At 42.3% G+C, this 14,174-nt stretch overlaps 2 protein-coding genes across 7 annotated transcripts; both read right to left on the bottom strand.

Annotated features, from left to right (window-relative positions):
- Positions 1–140: 140 nt before the first annotated feature.
- cdc20 (cell division cycle 20 homolog) lies at positions 141–5,008 on the bottom strand. 2 transcript variants are annotated; one of them, XM_061296043.1, is made up of 12 exons: positions 4,856–5,008; positions 4,520–4,725; positions 3,835–3,891; positions 2,521–2,663; positions 2,327–2,423; positions 2,102–2,227; positions 1,839–2,035; positions 1,647–1,741; positions 1,331–1,565; positions 874–999; positions 671–788; positions 141–493 (listed from the first exon to the last, which is right to left on the bottom strand). In XM_061296043.1, exons 2-12 carry the CDS (start codon positions 4,704–4,706, stop codon positions 318–320), a joined length of 1,557 nt encoding a protein of 518 aa, XP_061152027.1. In that variant the 5' UTR covers positions 4,707–4,725; positions 4,856–5,008; the 3' UTR covers positions 141–317. The 2 variants fall into 2 exon arrangements, with proteins under 2 accessions (XP_061152027.1, XP_061152028.1); XM_061296044.1 differs by lacking the exon at positions 3,835–3,891 and having other exon boundaries at positions 4,520–4,988.
- Positions 5,009–5,683: 675 nt separating this feature from the next.
- On the bottom strand, positions 5,684–11,577 carry LOC133165447 (probable RNA-directed DNA polymerase from transposon X-element). Of its 5 annotated transcripts, none has more exons than XM_061295115.1 (6): positions 11,438–11,577; positions 10,794–10,973; positions 10,195–10,452; positions 9,966–10,058; positions 9,538–9,555; positions 5,684–9,370 (listed from the first exon to the last, which is right to left on the bottom strand). In XM_061295115.1, exon 6 carries the CDS (start codon positions 8,262–8,264, stop codon positions 6,144–6,146), a length of 2,121 nt encoding a protein of 706 aa, XP_061151099.1. In that variant the 5' UTR covers positions 8,265–9,370; positions 9,538–9,555; positions 9,966–10,058; positions 10,195–10,452; positions 10,794–10,973; positions 11,438–11,577; the 3' UTR covers positions 5,684–6,143. The 5 variants fall into 5 exon arrangements, with proteins under 5 accessions (XP_061151099.1, XP_061151098.1, XP_061151100.1 ...); XM_061295118.1 differs by having other exon boundaries at positions 7,434–9,370; XM_061295114.1 differs by having other exon boundaries at positions 5,684–9,555.
- Between the last annotated feature and the right edge of the window lie 2,597 nt (positions 11,578–14,174).

The following is a 14,174-nucleotide window of genomic DNA, read 5'->3' as shown; positions in this document are numbered from 1 at the left end:
TATCAGGGCTGAGCTAGCCATCACAAAACTAAAATCAAGCAACAAAAAAAAGAATGCAGAAAATAATTACAGGTCTCTCGTTAATTAGTTGCTCAATGGTTATGCCCTCGTAATTTTTCACTTTGAATTCATTTCAGCCATTTATGGAAGCAAAACTCATTTATTAAAACATTGCAGTGTATAACAATTATGCAAAACAGTCTCAAAGATTGAGAAAACGATTGAAACATATGCTGTGTACAATGTAGGCAATGGACTTACAATGCACAAACTAGAAATAGATTATAACAGGAGTGCCTTGCAGAAGTCTAATCAAATTATCTGATGGCTCGAGTGAAGGCGGAATGCAGTGAAAGAGGTGTCTTGTCTTTGGCTTTTTGCTTGGGGTCCACCTCAAAGCTCTTCCACAGGCGAATGGTCTCGTCCGCCCCCAAGCTGGCCACCATGGAGCCATCTGGACTAATGGCCATGTTGAGGACTCGCTCGCTGTGCCCTGATTACGAGGGAGGGGGGAGGTATTAATGCACTTGTTCAAAGTCAAATGTCCCTGCTAAAATGAATGGACTTGTCATGAATCCATTATAGCCCCTTTGTGAGGAAAGTTTCAACTGAACCGGTAGGTTGCTTTCCATCTGACAAGACAAAAGTTGCCGTCGGAAGAAAGCCTTACCGTTGAGCTCTGTGACTTTCGCCATGGACGGGTACTTCCAGATGACCAAATTATGGCGGGTGAAACCGTGTGCAGAGACTAGCTCCTTGTAGTTGGGAGCAAACACAAGTGCAGACACCTGAAATTGGTTCACATGTAGAAAAACAAGTGAAGCACAAGTGGTGTATATTTGACACGTTGGGTTAGGAGAGCCGCGTGTTGACCTGGGATTGAGTGTCGAGTGAGCTGAGGCAAGAGCCGCTGTTAACGTTCCACACACGGATGTGACAGTCTGAGGTGCCGCCACCTGAGGCCAGGATGCTGGATTGCCATGGACACCAAGCTAAAGCCTGGAAGTGCAAACGCTAAATTCATTATCTGGTAGGATAATGGCATTGAAGTTATCTTAAAATCTACATTTGCAACATAAAAGTTAGAACAAAAGTGCTAATTATACCACTAAGCATACCAGCTGTATTAAACAGTGGCAATATTTTCCAGAGGCGAAAGAGATTTGAGATTCTTATAATTTCAATTTAAAGTAACATTTTAAAAATACAATTACGTTTGAGGAGATGCAAAAAGCTGAACATTTGAGGTGGAAGTTATCCAGAATGATGTGATTTTTGTCATCCCACTGGTTCACAAGTATGTAGCAGAACAAACAACTGTGCTGCCCACCTTGACCGCCCCCTTGTGGAGACTGAGCGTGCGCAGCGGCTGGGTTACGTTGGTGCGGCCCTGGGCCACGTGGGGCCAGATGCACACCAGGTTGTCGTTGCCGCCGCTGGCAAGGTAGCGGCCGTCTGGCGACCACTGCAGGCCGCACACCTCCTGGGAGTGGCCCCGCAGTGTGAAGATGTGGTGCTCCGCCACCCTCACGTCGTGGTGGTGAATCTGACCGGAGTGGCTGCCGCTGGGACAACAATCAGTCGGTGAGCAGCGCGGAGGGGTGGGGCAAGACTGCTTGAGCTTTCGGAATACAAAGTCAAAGTACCTGGACAAGATGTGGCTGTTCCAACTCAGGCTGCACACTCGTGCAGAGTGGCTGTTCATGCTTCGAAGACATTTCTCTTGAGACACGTCCCACACCTACCAAAAGACAAAGCAGGTTGCAGTTTCAGAGACGAATTAGCTGAAGGCTGGAATAAAATCTTCTGTCCACCCCTTTAAAAAGACATAAACTGACTTGGACTGCACAGTCGCTGGTGCCAACTGCCAGGTAGCTGCCCTCCTTGGCCCACGACAGGGAGGTGATGTAGTCGGCCTCATTGTCCAAGGTCAAGAGGTGAGTGATATTCCCCTGAGTGGCATCCCACAGGTAGACACTGTCACTGAGAGCCACCGCCATAATGTTGCTGCTGTTCCAGTCCAGGAGATTCAGATCTGGGGGCGGTAGCAAAAAGTCACCACAATGTAGGTCGACAACGCTACCGGCGAGGGAATACTTACAAAAATCATCCCGAACGTCGGGCGCGTCTAAGATTTTCTCGGCGGTTGAAGATATGTACCGCGTCTTTTTGTTGGACATGGGCGTTACCGTGTGACTGTAGACGGACTTCAAGGAGTTGTGCTGGCCTGGAGAACAAGACACACAATTTACAATTTGGGTCTATGAGCCCATTTCTGTTCCATATAAATTTCCATTTGCGCGATCAAGCAGAGCGGCAGCGTTACCGTCCGGGTTGACTGTTGGCTTTCCGCTGAATTGCAGGATGCGGGCCTCTTCCATATTGCATCCATTCAGCACCATGGACCACATCTTTTGTTGTTCCTTTAACAACATGCCCGAGTGTCACGGAAAGCATTAAATTCACACTTCTGCACGGTACACTGCGGTGTGACGTCAAAGACAATTTGAAAGCGCTTGCCACTGAAGCTGTTGAAACGCCATCTTCCTTGGGTCGAAACTCCTTCGAGAGCAGGAAACTTGCCACTTCCATTTGTTTTTCATTACGGACGGGAATGAAGCGGTCCTCTCCCATCATCTTTGATGGAGTGGCTTTACGTCTGCCTGTACGGGAGACAAAAATACATCTTGTAAACATATAAAGGAGCAGCCATTTTACCACTTCCGATCGACTCAACATGACATCACGGTTGCTCAGGTAACAACCAACCACGGCTCAACATGCAAACATCCCATGATAATTATTATTATTATTATTTCTTTAAAATCATCTAGGGCAGGGGTCACAAACACGTTGCCCGCGGACACCAGGTCGCCCGTGAGGACCGCATGAGTTGCCCGCAGGGTTGTTCTAAAATTAGCTCAAATAGCAGCACTTGTCAGTGAGCTGCGTCTATTTATTTTACAGTCAAACCTCGGTTTTCGAACATCCTGGTTCTCAAACAAATCGGAATTCTAACAAAAAATTTGAGGTTTTTTTGCGTCGGTTGTCGAACAAAATTCGGAGGTCGAACCTCGCGAGATGAGCCGGGAGGACCCGAGAAAACCCGACCGCGTGGCCCGGATCCCGATTGACTCCGTTGTTATTGTAGTTTCGTTACTTTGAGGATTGTAATAACCCCTAATCACGCCTCCAAAGAAAGTAAGTGGGAGCAGTAAAGCCATCCTAAAACACAAAGACGCTCTTAAAGCAATGCGACGGTGAGCGCCTTGAAACGGAGTAATTTTTTTTCCCATTATTTGTAATTGGAAAAATTGATTCGGAATTCGACCAATTCTGCTCTCGAACAACCTTCTGGAACGGGTTGTGGTCAAAAACCAAGGTTTGACTGTATTTTTGCTATTCTTGTTAAACTCACACTTACATGTGAACTGGAAATGACCATAATAACACAGTGAAAGCCAAATTGAGCAAACTGGCTATTTCAGAAGTCTGTGTTAAACGGTAGCCCTTTGCCTTAATCAGTACCTAGGAAGTAGCTCTCGGTTTAAGAAATGTTGGTGAACCCTGATGTAGGGTCGGGGTTCAGGTCACCACTTTAAATGCAGATTCCTCCATGCTGTTTTAGCGCGCTTGCCGCCCCCCCCCAATCTTTTTTTATTCAACTCTTAAATCAATCTGCTGGCATCTCTTGCATTGGTTGCACCAACAAGTCATCACAGGGAGCACGCACTTTCCACGCGGGAAGCTGACCTCCGCTGTGTGCCCTTAACGCAAACTTTTCTATGCTAGCTTTAGGTTAGTATGGTCTATGGTGCGTTGTGACTTACATACCAATTCGGGTTACATCTGCACCACTGGAAAGGAACTCCGCCGTAACATGAGGAATACCTGGAATTTGAAATCAAATTCCTAGGTTGAAACCCAGTTTTGAAAGCATAGTCCTAGATTAAAATCCAAATTTTAAGTTTGTTCATTAATACATGAATCCTATTCCTAACCCGTGTTTTAAACCCCTGACTTAAAAACCATCCTCTCACTTTTTTTATTACCATTTGTATAATGCTGCTCTTGCTTTCTTGCAGTATTGTCCAAGGGTTTGTGTTGGAACAACAATCCAGAACAATATTTCAACCGGCCTAAAAGATGTAAAAACATGCCTAGGATGCATTTGGATAGAGCATGTCTTAATCGCGGGTTGTCACATACTACGGGGATTACTGTAATATTTTAGGATCGCCATTATGCTTTGCGAGATACAGTCTGCACTAAAAAAAAAAAAAGTCAAACTTTCTGGAATACAGTGTGTTGACATAATTGCGAATTGACGTTTTTGTAAAAGTTAACAGTAATGGCTTTTAAAATGGTGCATTTTCTCTCCTAGGTTTAGAACTCTTTAATTGCGTACAAGCTCGGTCACGTTGCAGGCGTAGTAACAGACGTCCGTTGTAAACCAATGACACCCATTTTGTACATATTACAACTCATTTGCGAACTATCAAACTCCTGAGTGCCTTACCTGGCGTCCGACCAGGCGTCTTTGTGGTGTTCACGGAGGTGTTGGCATACTTCACTGGGGACAAACCGCTCGACAATGCGTTGGACAAGCTGGCTTTCCTCTGCCAGCGGGCAATCGGGCCATTGGTGACGGGGACATCCACTTTCAGCGTGTTGCCGATGTCGTTTTCTAGCCCGAAATGCGCCATCTGAAATGCTTTCCCTGGGCTGATAAATATTGCACGGTAACGCAGCCCTTAAAGGGGATCGATTAATAGCTAATGTCAACTAAGACTTAGAATACAGTGGGGGGATAACTAACTCGTTAGCCTCACCCCACAAAACAAGTTTTACTCACACTCTGCACCACGTAAAGTGAAGGACACTCGAAAGCACAGTAACCGATGACTAAGCGTCGTTGTATCAATAGAAATTTTTGAAAGGACGCCACAACATTTAAATCCCTCAGAAAGCCGCATCATTGGTCTAAGGGCCAACGGTCGAGGATACGCCAACGTGATTGGTGAATCCGAAACGTAAATTTCCGGCCATAGATGTGGAATGATGGACATTTAATAGAATGGCGCCCTCTATCGCACAGGAGGTGGTATCAGTAATGCATTTTGAAAAGCTCATTAGACCCATTAATAAGTATAAGACGAGTTGTTTTTGTTTGTTAATTAGATAAGCCTTTATTTATTGCTGTATAATACACATATTTATGTGGAAGTTATTAAATAATTCAAATAGTCTAACGCTGGGATATAGAGAGCTGTTGCCCAAGTTTTCTTCCTTCATACACCTGATTGAAATGGTCAGTCTTCAATAAGATTCTACAGAGCTTGCTGAGCTGACTGAATGAATTGTGTTGATGAGGTACACTTCCAAAACAGGCCCGGACTTGCTTAACCCTGATCTAACTTTACAACATGCATGGCACCTGATAAAAATGAATGTGTTTCGTCTCTACTAGCGGCACTTGTATTTGTCCTTGTCTGTTGTTGACCTTTTTTTGAAATTATGGCACTTGTTTTATTTTTGCACTTGTATTATTCTTGCACTCATATGCGCTGCTGTGACAAGTGAATTTCCCCGCTGTGGGATGAATAAAGTTCTATCATCATCATCAACTCGTTACTTTAGTCAAGTCAAGTCAAGTCAAGTTTATTTGTATAGCCCCAAATCACAAGCAGTCTCAAAGGGCTTCACATAGACAGAAATTGACAATTATTCTCAAAGCATCCCCTGATCTTAAGCTCCCAAAAGGGCAAGGAAAAACTCAAAAACCCCTAGCAGGGGAAAATGAGAAACCTTGAGAAGGGACCACAGATGGAAGGATCCCCCTTTCAGGATCACCAGGTTGAAATGGATGCAGAGAGGGCACAAATGATACAACATGAAAATCAATTAAATAAAAAGTGGATGTCCATGTCACAGCAGAGGGCTGCCGAAGGAGCCCTCAATTGTCCTGGCAGTGCTCTTCGAGGAGGTTGAGCTGCAGTTCCCCTTTCCTGAATTGGCCCACGAGAATCCAGATAGCCGCTGTCAGCATGGGTGCCACCTAACCACCTCCCCGGCCGGGGAGGGGGGAGGGAGGGGGTGGAGAGGGAGAGAAAACAAACTCCAGCCGAATCGGCCACTACAAGTTAGTTAAAGGCCATGTCATAGAAATGTGTCTTTAAACGTGTCTTAAATGTTTCTACTGAGGTAGCAGTCCTAATATCCATTGGTAGGGCATTCCAAAGCTCTGGAGCCCGAATAGAAAATGCTCTAGAGCCTGCAGACATTTTCTTAGCCCTCGGTGTCGCTAAAAGGGTAGCGTTTTGCGAACGAAGGTTACGAGACGGAACATAAGGAACAACTAGGTCGACGAGATATGCAGGCGCTAAGCCATGCAGCGATTTATAGGTTAATAGAAGAACCTTGAAGTCACATCTTAAATGGACCGGGAGCCAATGTAAGTTGGCTAGTATTGGGGTAATGTGATCAAATTTTCTTGTCCGAGAGAGCAGCCTTGCAGCGGCATTTTGTACTAACTGTAGACTTTTGATGCGGGACTTAGGAAGACCCGAAAATAGTACATTACAGTAGTCCAGGCGCGACGTGACGAACGCATGTATAATAGTTTCCGCATCACCGGTCGAGAGGATCGGACGAATCTTTGCAATATTACGAAGGTGAAAAAACGCAATTCTGGTTATATTCTTAATGTGCTTTTGAAAGGAGAGAGTTTGGTCAAATATTACCCCGAGATTAGTTACAGTATCGCTTTGAGTGATAGTACGGTTATCTATAGTTATAGCGGTTTCCTTGAATAAGTGTTGATAACGAGTTGGACCAATTATCAACATCTCAGTTTTATCTGGGTTAAGACGAAGGAAGTTGAGAGACATCCATTGCTTGATCTCCGCAAGGCACTTCTCAAGATTACAACAATCCCGCGGATCTGTCATCGATAACGGCATATATAATTGGGTGTCATCCGCATAGCATTGAAAACTAATATTATATTTACGTATTATGTCCCCAAGCGGAATCATATAAATATTAAAAAGAATTGGTCCGAGAACCGATCCCTGTGGGACACCACATGTAACATTATAGAGCTCCGAGGACGCATTGCCATGGACCACTCGGTGCGTCCTGTTTGATAGATAGGAATGGAACCAGCCTAGTGCTGACCCTGAAATGCCAACACAACTTTTAAGACGCCCTAATAAAATATCGAAGTCTACAGTGTCGAAGGCAGCACTAAGATCGAGTAGTAACAGTACAGACGAAATGTTTGAATCCATAGCTACGAGGAGATCATTAGTCACTTTAGCAAGTGCTGTCTCAGTGGAATGATTAGCTCTAAAACCAGACTGAAAAGTGTCGTATCGATTATTGGCGACCATGTAATCAATAAGCTGCTGCGCTACTACTTTTTCAAGAAGTTTTGCTATGAATGGGAGGTTTGAAACTGGCCTATAATTACTGAGACAGTCCGGGTCAAGATTTGGTCGCTTAAGTAACGGTTTAATGATAGCGGTTTTAAAGGCTGTTGGCACTATCCCAGAGGAGACAGACAGATTGATTATATTTAAGACGGACGGTCCTAAAATTTGAAATAATTCTTTAAGTAGTTTGGCTGGAAGAGGGTCGAGTAAACATGTTGTTTGTTTAGCCGCACTAACAATTTGTGTAAGCCTTTCAAGAGACACGTTTTTAAAAGTTGAGAGGGTTGTTGCATGATCATCAGCGTTGGTAAACGGCGTGCTCGACCGAGCGATTGGAATGCTATTCTTGATCTCATCCCTAATGGATTCAATCTTTTGAGCAAAGAATTTCATGAACTCGTCAGCTGAGTGGAAGGAACTATCGGGGGTCGGCTGGCGCAGAGTCAGCTTTGCCACTGTATCAAATAGGTGTTTCGGATTGTTTTTATTGAGATTAATAACTTGCGAAAAATATCGAGTTTTTGCTAAGATAAGCGCATCTTTATATTTCAGGAGGCTATCCTGCCATGCCTGATGGAAAACCTCAAGTTTGGTTAGACGCCATCTGCGCTCATGCTTTCTACATAATTGCTTAAGCGTACGCGTTTCATCTGTGAACCACGGAGTAGGCACTCTACGGCGAGTTTTCAGACGTAACGGCGCCACAGAATCAATGGCATTTAACAATGTCGCATTGAATTCATTTGTAAGATTATCAATAGAGCCGGCGTATGTGAGAAAATTAGTGGTTGCCGGCGACAGTATTTCAGATAGCGCAGTTGCAGTCATGGAGTTGAAATGACGGCTCCTATAATGCTGACTTTAGTAAATATGTTCCAGGCTTACCTAATTGTAATCTAATAAAAAATTGACTGAACTTGTAAAATAGCACCAAACATTCTTAAACAATGGCAGTCATTGCAAAAGCAATTTAATGAATGTGCATCAATGTAGAAAATTTTAACAAGTGAATCATCACAATGGAACTCTATCGGTCTATAAATAAAGGGCAATGGCTCATTTCATTGAAAAGGCGAAAAGTGAGCTCATCTGTGGTGCACACATTCAACTTTGATTTAATACTAATAATAACAATTCATTAAATTTGTATAGCGCTTTTCAAAAACCCAAAGACGCTTACAGGGAACAAGGCAACATTAACATCAGCATGCAATAAAACGATCTTGAATTCAATTTACAAAATTACAAACCCAATATTAGCAATTCAGTGGATGTATCTTAGATTAAACCTTACATTTTACATCTCTCAATATTTGGTAGAAAGGCTGAGATTGGTGAGCCAAAATGACTTTGACAATTGGTATTAAACATTTGGTGTGAAACAACATTGCTTTTCACTCAGCATACAAAACAAAACAAAAAAAATGACTTAACAAATGTGTTTTCGGTGTGCCCAATTCCTCATTAATATTAAGTCTGATAACCACAGACATGATAAAGTGCGTTAAAAATTGTCCATCTAGTGGAGCAGATTAATGTCATTTTTGGTTCAAAGATTGACTTGACAGCCAGTGTATGGAATGGGGCATTGGGCTGGTGTGTTCACCTCAGTAGAGCTTTATTGTTGGCTGCGAGTTTACAGAAAGGCAGAAAAAAAGATAAATAAATTCTTAAAAACTCTGATGTGACTCAACATACTAAAAAGGTTTTTGGCTGGTGTGGTTGCTTTCGCATCATCACAGAGTGGAAAAACCCGGCGACACCTGCTGGCTCATTCAAATGTCATCCAAGTAAAGCCATTGGGCTGTTTCACAGTACACTCCGTACTTTCCTAGTTTTATCTTTGAATCATAAGGTTTGATAAGCGGTGCCCGTTTTTCAAGCATGGAAATCTGCCATGTCCTTGGCGTAGTGTACAATTGAACCAACAACACCTACATGAGAGAACAGGGTTGACCAATTGCTCCAGTAAAACAACAAGTCAGGTTAAAACAGTAACAAGAAATTAATGTGTGCAGAGTGCACAAAATATTCAACTTTTGGCACTAATCTTCCATCCAGTGCTGTTCATAGAGAATTGTAAAGAATGTTGTTTTCTTACCTCCGGGGTACTGCCGCTCTAAGAGGAGATAAAGAAAGAAAAGACAAGACACATGACCATTCTTTGAATTCCGCAGGAGAGCAAGACAAATTACTCGAGACTTCAAAGTTGATTTTGCATTCAATGACATTGCATGGAATGAGTCTTACCATAAGGATAGAACTCAGCAGCTCTTTTAAAACAATCACTGACCCACACACACACGTTTTGATTGATCCTATGTACAAGTTCTACATCAGCAGAAACTCAAGCCATACCACAAACAAGTCCAAAAAAGTTAAAACATTCTTTGATTGTTTTACCCACCCAACATACATTTAACACCAAATAAACTCTAACCAATACCCCAAAGGCTGCTGATGTTACGATTATACAAAACAAATTATACATCATCAATCACTGTGAAAGAATGTAAATGACTCGCTCACCTTGTTGTTTGGAGATTAAAAGACTGAGAGCAATGAGCCCAATAAAAGCCAGTACACTCAAGATTGGAATAAGAAAATGAGGCATCACAATCCCTGGAATAAATAAATAAATAAATAAATAAATAAATAAATAAATAAATAAATAAATAAATAAATAAATAAATAAATAAATAAATAAATAAATGAATGAATAAATAAATAAATAAATAAAACCATAGGTGTACTCCACCTGAGTGTTCCCCAGAAAGGTCCAGCTTTTGCACTAGGTTGACACATTGGTCCTGAAGGGAGATCCCCTCCCTCCCAGGGTTCCCCAAAGCCTGTACCCATGACGCTTTGAGGGCCGTCGCTTGCGGCGTGTGAGCTATCCAGGCCCCGCCGCGGTCCCGGGACAGGTAGGGTAACCCGTCGTAGAAAACCCTGTCGGCCCAGTACAGTTCCAAGCCCTCCAGAATGCAGTCGCGAGAACGGAGGACCGTGTGGTTTCCTGTCCACAAAGACATCCATCCATCCATCAGTTTTCTCTAGTGCTTTCCCTCCTTAAGGTGACGGGTGAGGTGAAGCCTCTCCCGATTGATTTTGGACACGTCACAAGTAGCAAACTCAGACAAGCAACCATTTCGTCTCATCTTTGGTTGCTATAGCCTTCATTGAATTGAACATGCATGTTTTGAGAATGAGAGACGAAGTCAAGAGTACTGTGCAAAACCTCACTCAGAAGGGTCAGAGCTGAACTTTGAACCTTGACTATGAAGCAGACTTCCTAACCACGAGCCCAGCATGCCTCACTAAAGACGCCATAGGAATTCGATTCATTTGATGTCTCACTCGATAACGCAATCTGGTTGGCGAGGAGCCTCAAAGGGTTCGAATCAGTCAACATCCTTTGAATGATGCCGTCAACTTGACGAGTGGCGCCAGTATAGGGGATCCCGTTGAGGAGGACCCGCTGTGAGACGGGCCGTGCCCCCGTCGCCACCCACTGCTGCAGCTGAACTACCGCAGTGTCTAAACAGAAAGAGAAAGAGAGGTGCTTTCAGGTTGTGGGGATTGAATGGGAGTTAAGATCTAACTTTCAGTAAGCCACAAAGTTGATATATTTAAATGCCCCAAAACTTATTTTGACAACGGTTAATGATATATATAAAAAAAACACACTTGTTCACTTGTGATTGTTCTATTGTCTTTTGTCTCTGCAGGTAAGCATCCTCTTTAGTTTCGACTTCACTTCTAACTGTTTTATTGTCTTTTAATCGTCTCTGCAGGGACGCATCCTCTTTCTTTTTACCGAACACACCTACGTGAATCTCTGCGCGTTCTAATTTTAATAGCAGCTAATATTCACTTTAGTTACACCCGACAGCAACAACAGCTAAATGAGTCTGTACATCAGGATTGTCTCTTATCTCAAATTTGTATTTTAATTATTTGTTTTAAATTATCAAAATTAGTGAGTTATAAAAGTTTCTCACCCACTGGACCTGGCAGAGCCAATGATAGACGGGTCAGGATCCCGAACACGAGAATGTCACCAAACCGCATCGCTCCGAGTCCCAAAGTGGACGTAAAAGACGTGATAGTATACAAAATACACTGACGAGGGAGCGCATCGTTCTGGTCCGCCTATCAAGAGCGTTTTTGTAAGTTTTGACTAAAACTCCCGATTATGGCTTCTGATTGGCTGAGAGCGCAGAATGCACAATTAATCTCCGCCCACATTTACTGAGTAACCATTAGGACAGCAGGTTTGAAAACCTTCTGTCGACTTTTTATCTTAACATATTCACGAGAAACCAAGTTTACTTTTCCTGACACTATGATAATATTGTTCCGCAGAATCATTATTATGTTTAGTCGCCAGCATGCAAACCACAAGAAATTCAACCACCAAAGTATCGCAGCAACAGAAAGAACAGAACAAACCTTTAAGACATAAGATTTTTTAAGTGGTGTGAACCATGGGCGTAAGTTTATAGAGGGATGGTAGGGATATATCACAACCAATATTTGGGGAATACAAAATAGTCCCTACCAATATTTACTGTCTTATTTCAATACAGCGAAGATCTATATTTACTAATGGAATATTTCAGCACACTACGCCGTGGTAGCATTAATTTAAAAACTATTTTAAATTACCGTTTTTTTCCATGTATAATGCGCCCCCATGTATAATGCGCACCCTAAAAATGGCATGTTGATGCTGGAAAAAAGCCTGTACCCATGTATAATACGCACCCAAATTTTGACTCCTACTTAAGTCGGTTAACGTAAAATTATTTCAGAAAAAAGATCTTTGGGAACAACCGGATGTTATTCTGCCGGTCAGTATCACTGCGCATGCGCTAGCAAACTCGATAGCGAAGAAATGTTTCGGATTTGTGTAGGGTACATTGTGACGGCAAACAAGCAGATGATCAAGCAAGCGTCTGATACGAGAGCATTGTGTTCATATGGAGTGTGTTTGGCGTGAACAGCAGAGAAGAAAGCGCGTCTGTAATGGCGGCCTCCGTATCATATCCAGATTAAAAAAAAATAATAAAAAGATTCTGCACACCCCAGATTTTAGGACAATAAATTAGTTAAATTTTGCGCATTATACATGAAAAAAAAGGTAGTTGTTTTCAAAGGCGTAGGTTTGGTCTAACTTTGGTAGTGTTGGGTTCTGTCCACAATTTAGGGAGCGCGCTATCTGCGCCTCACGGCAAAAGCCATTGCCAATCACCTGTTATCCAATTTACTCACTGCGTGCTCGTTTGATTTCTTCAGATTTAGGAAAATGCTAAGACACTGAAGCAGAAATTAGACTTACACAGGTTGGTTGAGTTCAATCACAATTCTTGTTAAGAAAGCTCTGTTTTCAGGAAAGTACAATACAGCGCTGGGCCTTTCAAGAGCAGAAAGTCTCATTCAGAAAAGGCAACGTTCAAGGTTCTTTGGTCAGCTTATATTCAGTTGCACATGCCGGTGTGGGCCGAGTTTGATGCGTGATGAATCAGGGGGTGTGGCAAGTTCGCAGGAGATTTTGATTCCATGGGAGTGGGTGCTGGTTCCACAAGAGCTGGTTCCGTGGGGTTGGGTGCTGATTATGGGCGAATCGATGTGTGTGGGGGCTGTTGTTTTCCTTTAGTCTTTCAGCCTTGAAGATCGTCTTTGGCCGGGTTCTTGGCTGTCTCCCACTGGTAACTGCTGGTTTTATCTCTAAGTGACCTTCCTGTAAACATTCTCCTCCATTCTTGCACATACACTGTCGCACCTCATCCATTCATTCTTTCAATTTTGTCATTTTGTACGGAATTATGTGAGCTTTTGGCTGTGACATCAATTTATTAATGTTCCCTGACTATGCAAAGTTTGTACTCACCACTTACCATGTTTTTGTTTATTTGTTCTTTTGATACTCCATGTACTTGCTTACGTCACCATATTCTTAGTTTAATCATGCTTTCAACCATTTCTTTTCTTTGTTAGGCAAAATATTTCCCTCTGTCCAGAACGTTCAGTAGTAATCGAAAACTGGTGTCTAGCAATAGTCAGAACATAAGATACAATCAAGTACTGAACATTTTTAGACGACTTTGGCAGTGTCCGTGATTTAGAAAATCATCAGTCATGCATTAAAGTTTAATGATCAAACAGTTCCTTAAGGGTCATTTAAGCTATTCAGGTAATATATCAAAAAACATTTGATATTTCAAAGTGCTCAGAAATACATATCAGATCATAAAGTTATAAAAACCTTTGTCATTACCCCCTATCAAAAATGTCTTCTTTATTGATTTGGTGTGTAGGTATAATTATATGCTTAAAATATTTCTTTTATTGATTTAATACGTGAATATACTTTTCTGCTTATGCACTTTATTCAATGAGGTTCGAGCATATCTGTTTTTGTAGCTAGGCAGGACTTTTTGTATTTTGACCCCATTCCTTCAGTAGGGACATTACAATTTACTAGTAAACTAGTTCTTAATTTAGTTATTCACTAGTTCGTTGTGCAGTCTACACTATATATGAGACATTCACACATTTGGGTTGACAATTTCAATGGCCCTCAGAAGAAAACTATGACTATGATGCTGCCTGCGACAAAAATAAGTTTGACTCCCCTGCTAGAGCATCTGCCATAGTAAATTTAAAAAAGGCTAATAATGCTTGAGAAAAGAAGAGTGTCGATGACTTTCAGATTTTCAGAATTAGCTATCCTCA

This window comes from Syngnathus typhle, linkage group LG13 (genome assembly GCF_033458585.1).
Source record: "Syngnathus typhle isolate RoL2023-S1 ecotype Sweden linkage group LG13, RoL_Styp_1.0, whole genome shotgun sequence".
In the NCBI taxonomy this organism is placed as follows: domain Eukaryota; kingdom Metazoa; phylum Chordata; class Actinopteri; order Syngnathiformes; family Syngnathidae; genus Syngnathus; species Syngnathus typhle.
This window is presented reverse-complemented; position numbering and strand designations above follow the sequence as displayed.

What these genes read in the sequence shown, in the direction of transcription:
- LOC133165447 (XM_061295116.1), bottom strand. Translation starts at nt 8,264, where the DNA reads ATGACTGCAACTGCGCTATCTGAAATACTGTCGCCGGCAACCACTAAT.
- cdc20 (XM_061296043.1), bottom strand. Translation starts at nt 4,706, where the DNA reads ATGGCGCATTTCGGGCTAGAAAACGACATCGGCAACACGCTGAAAGTG. An exon ending in GACGCCTGGTCGGACGCCAG is followed by an intron (nt 3,892 to 4,519) that starts GTAAGGCACTCA and finishes TTCAAATTCCAG; the next exon opens with GTATTCCTCATGTTACGGCG. An exon ending in CGACGTTCGGGATGATTTTT is followed by an intron (nt 2,036 to 2,101) that starts GTAAGTATTCCC and finishes TACCGCCCCCAG; the next exon opens with ATCTGAATCTCCTGGACTGG.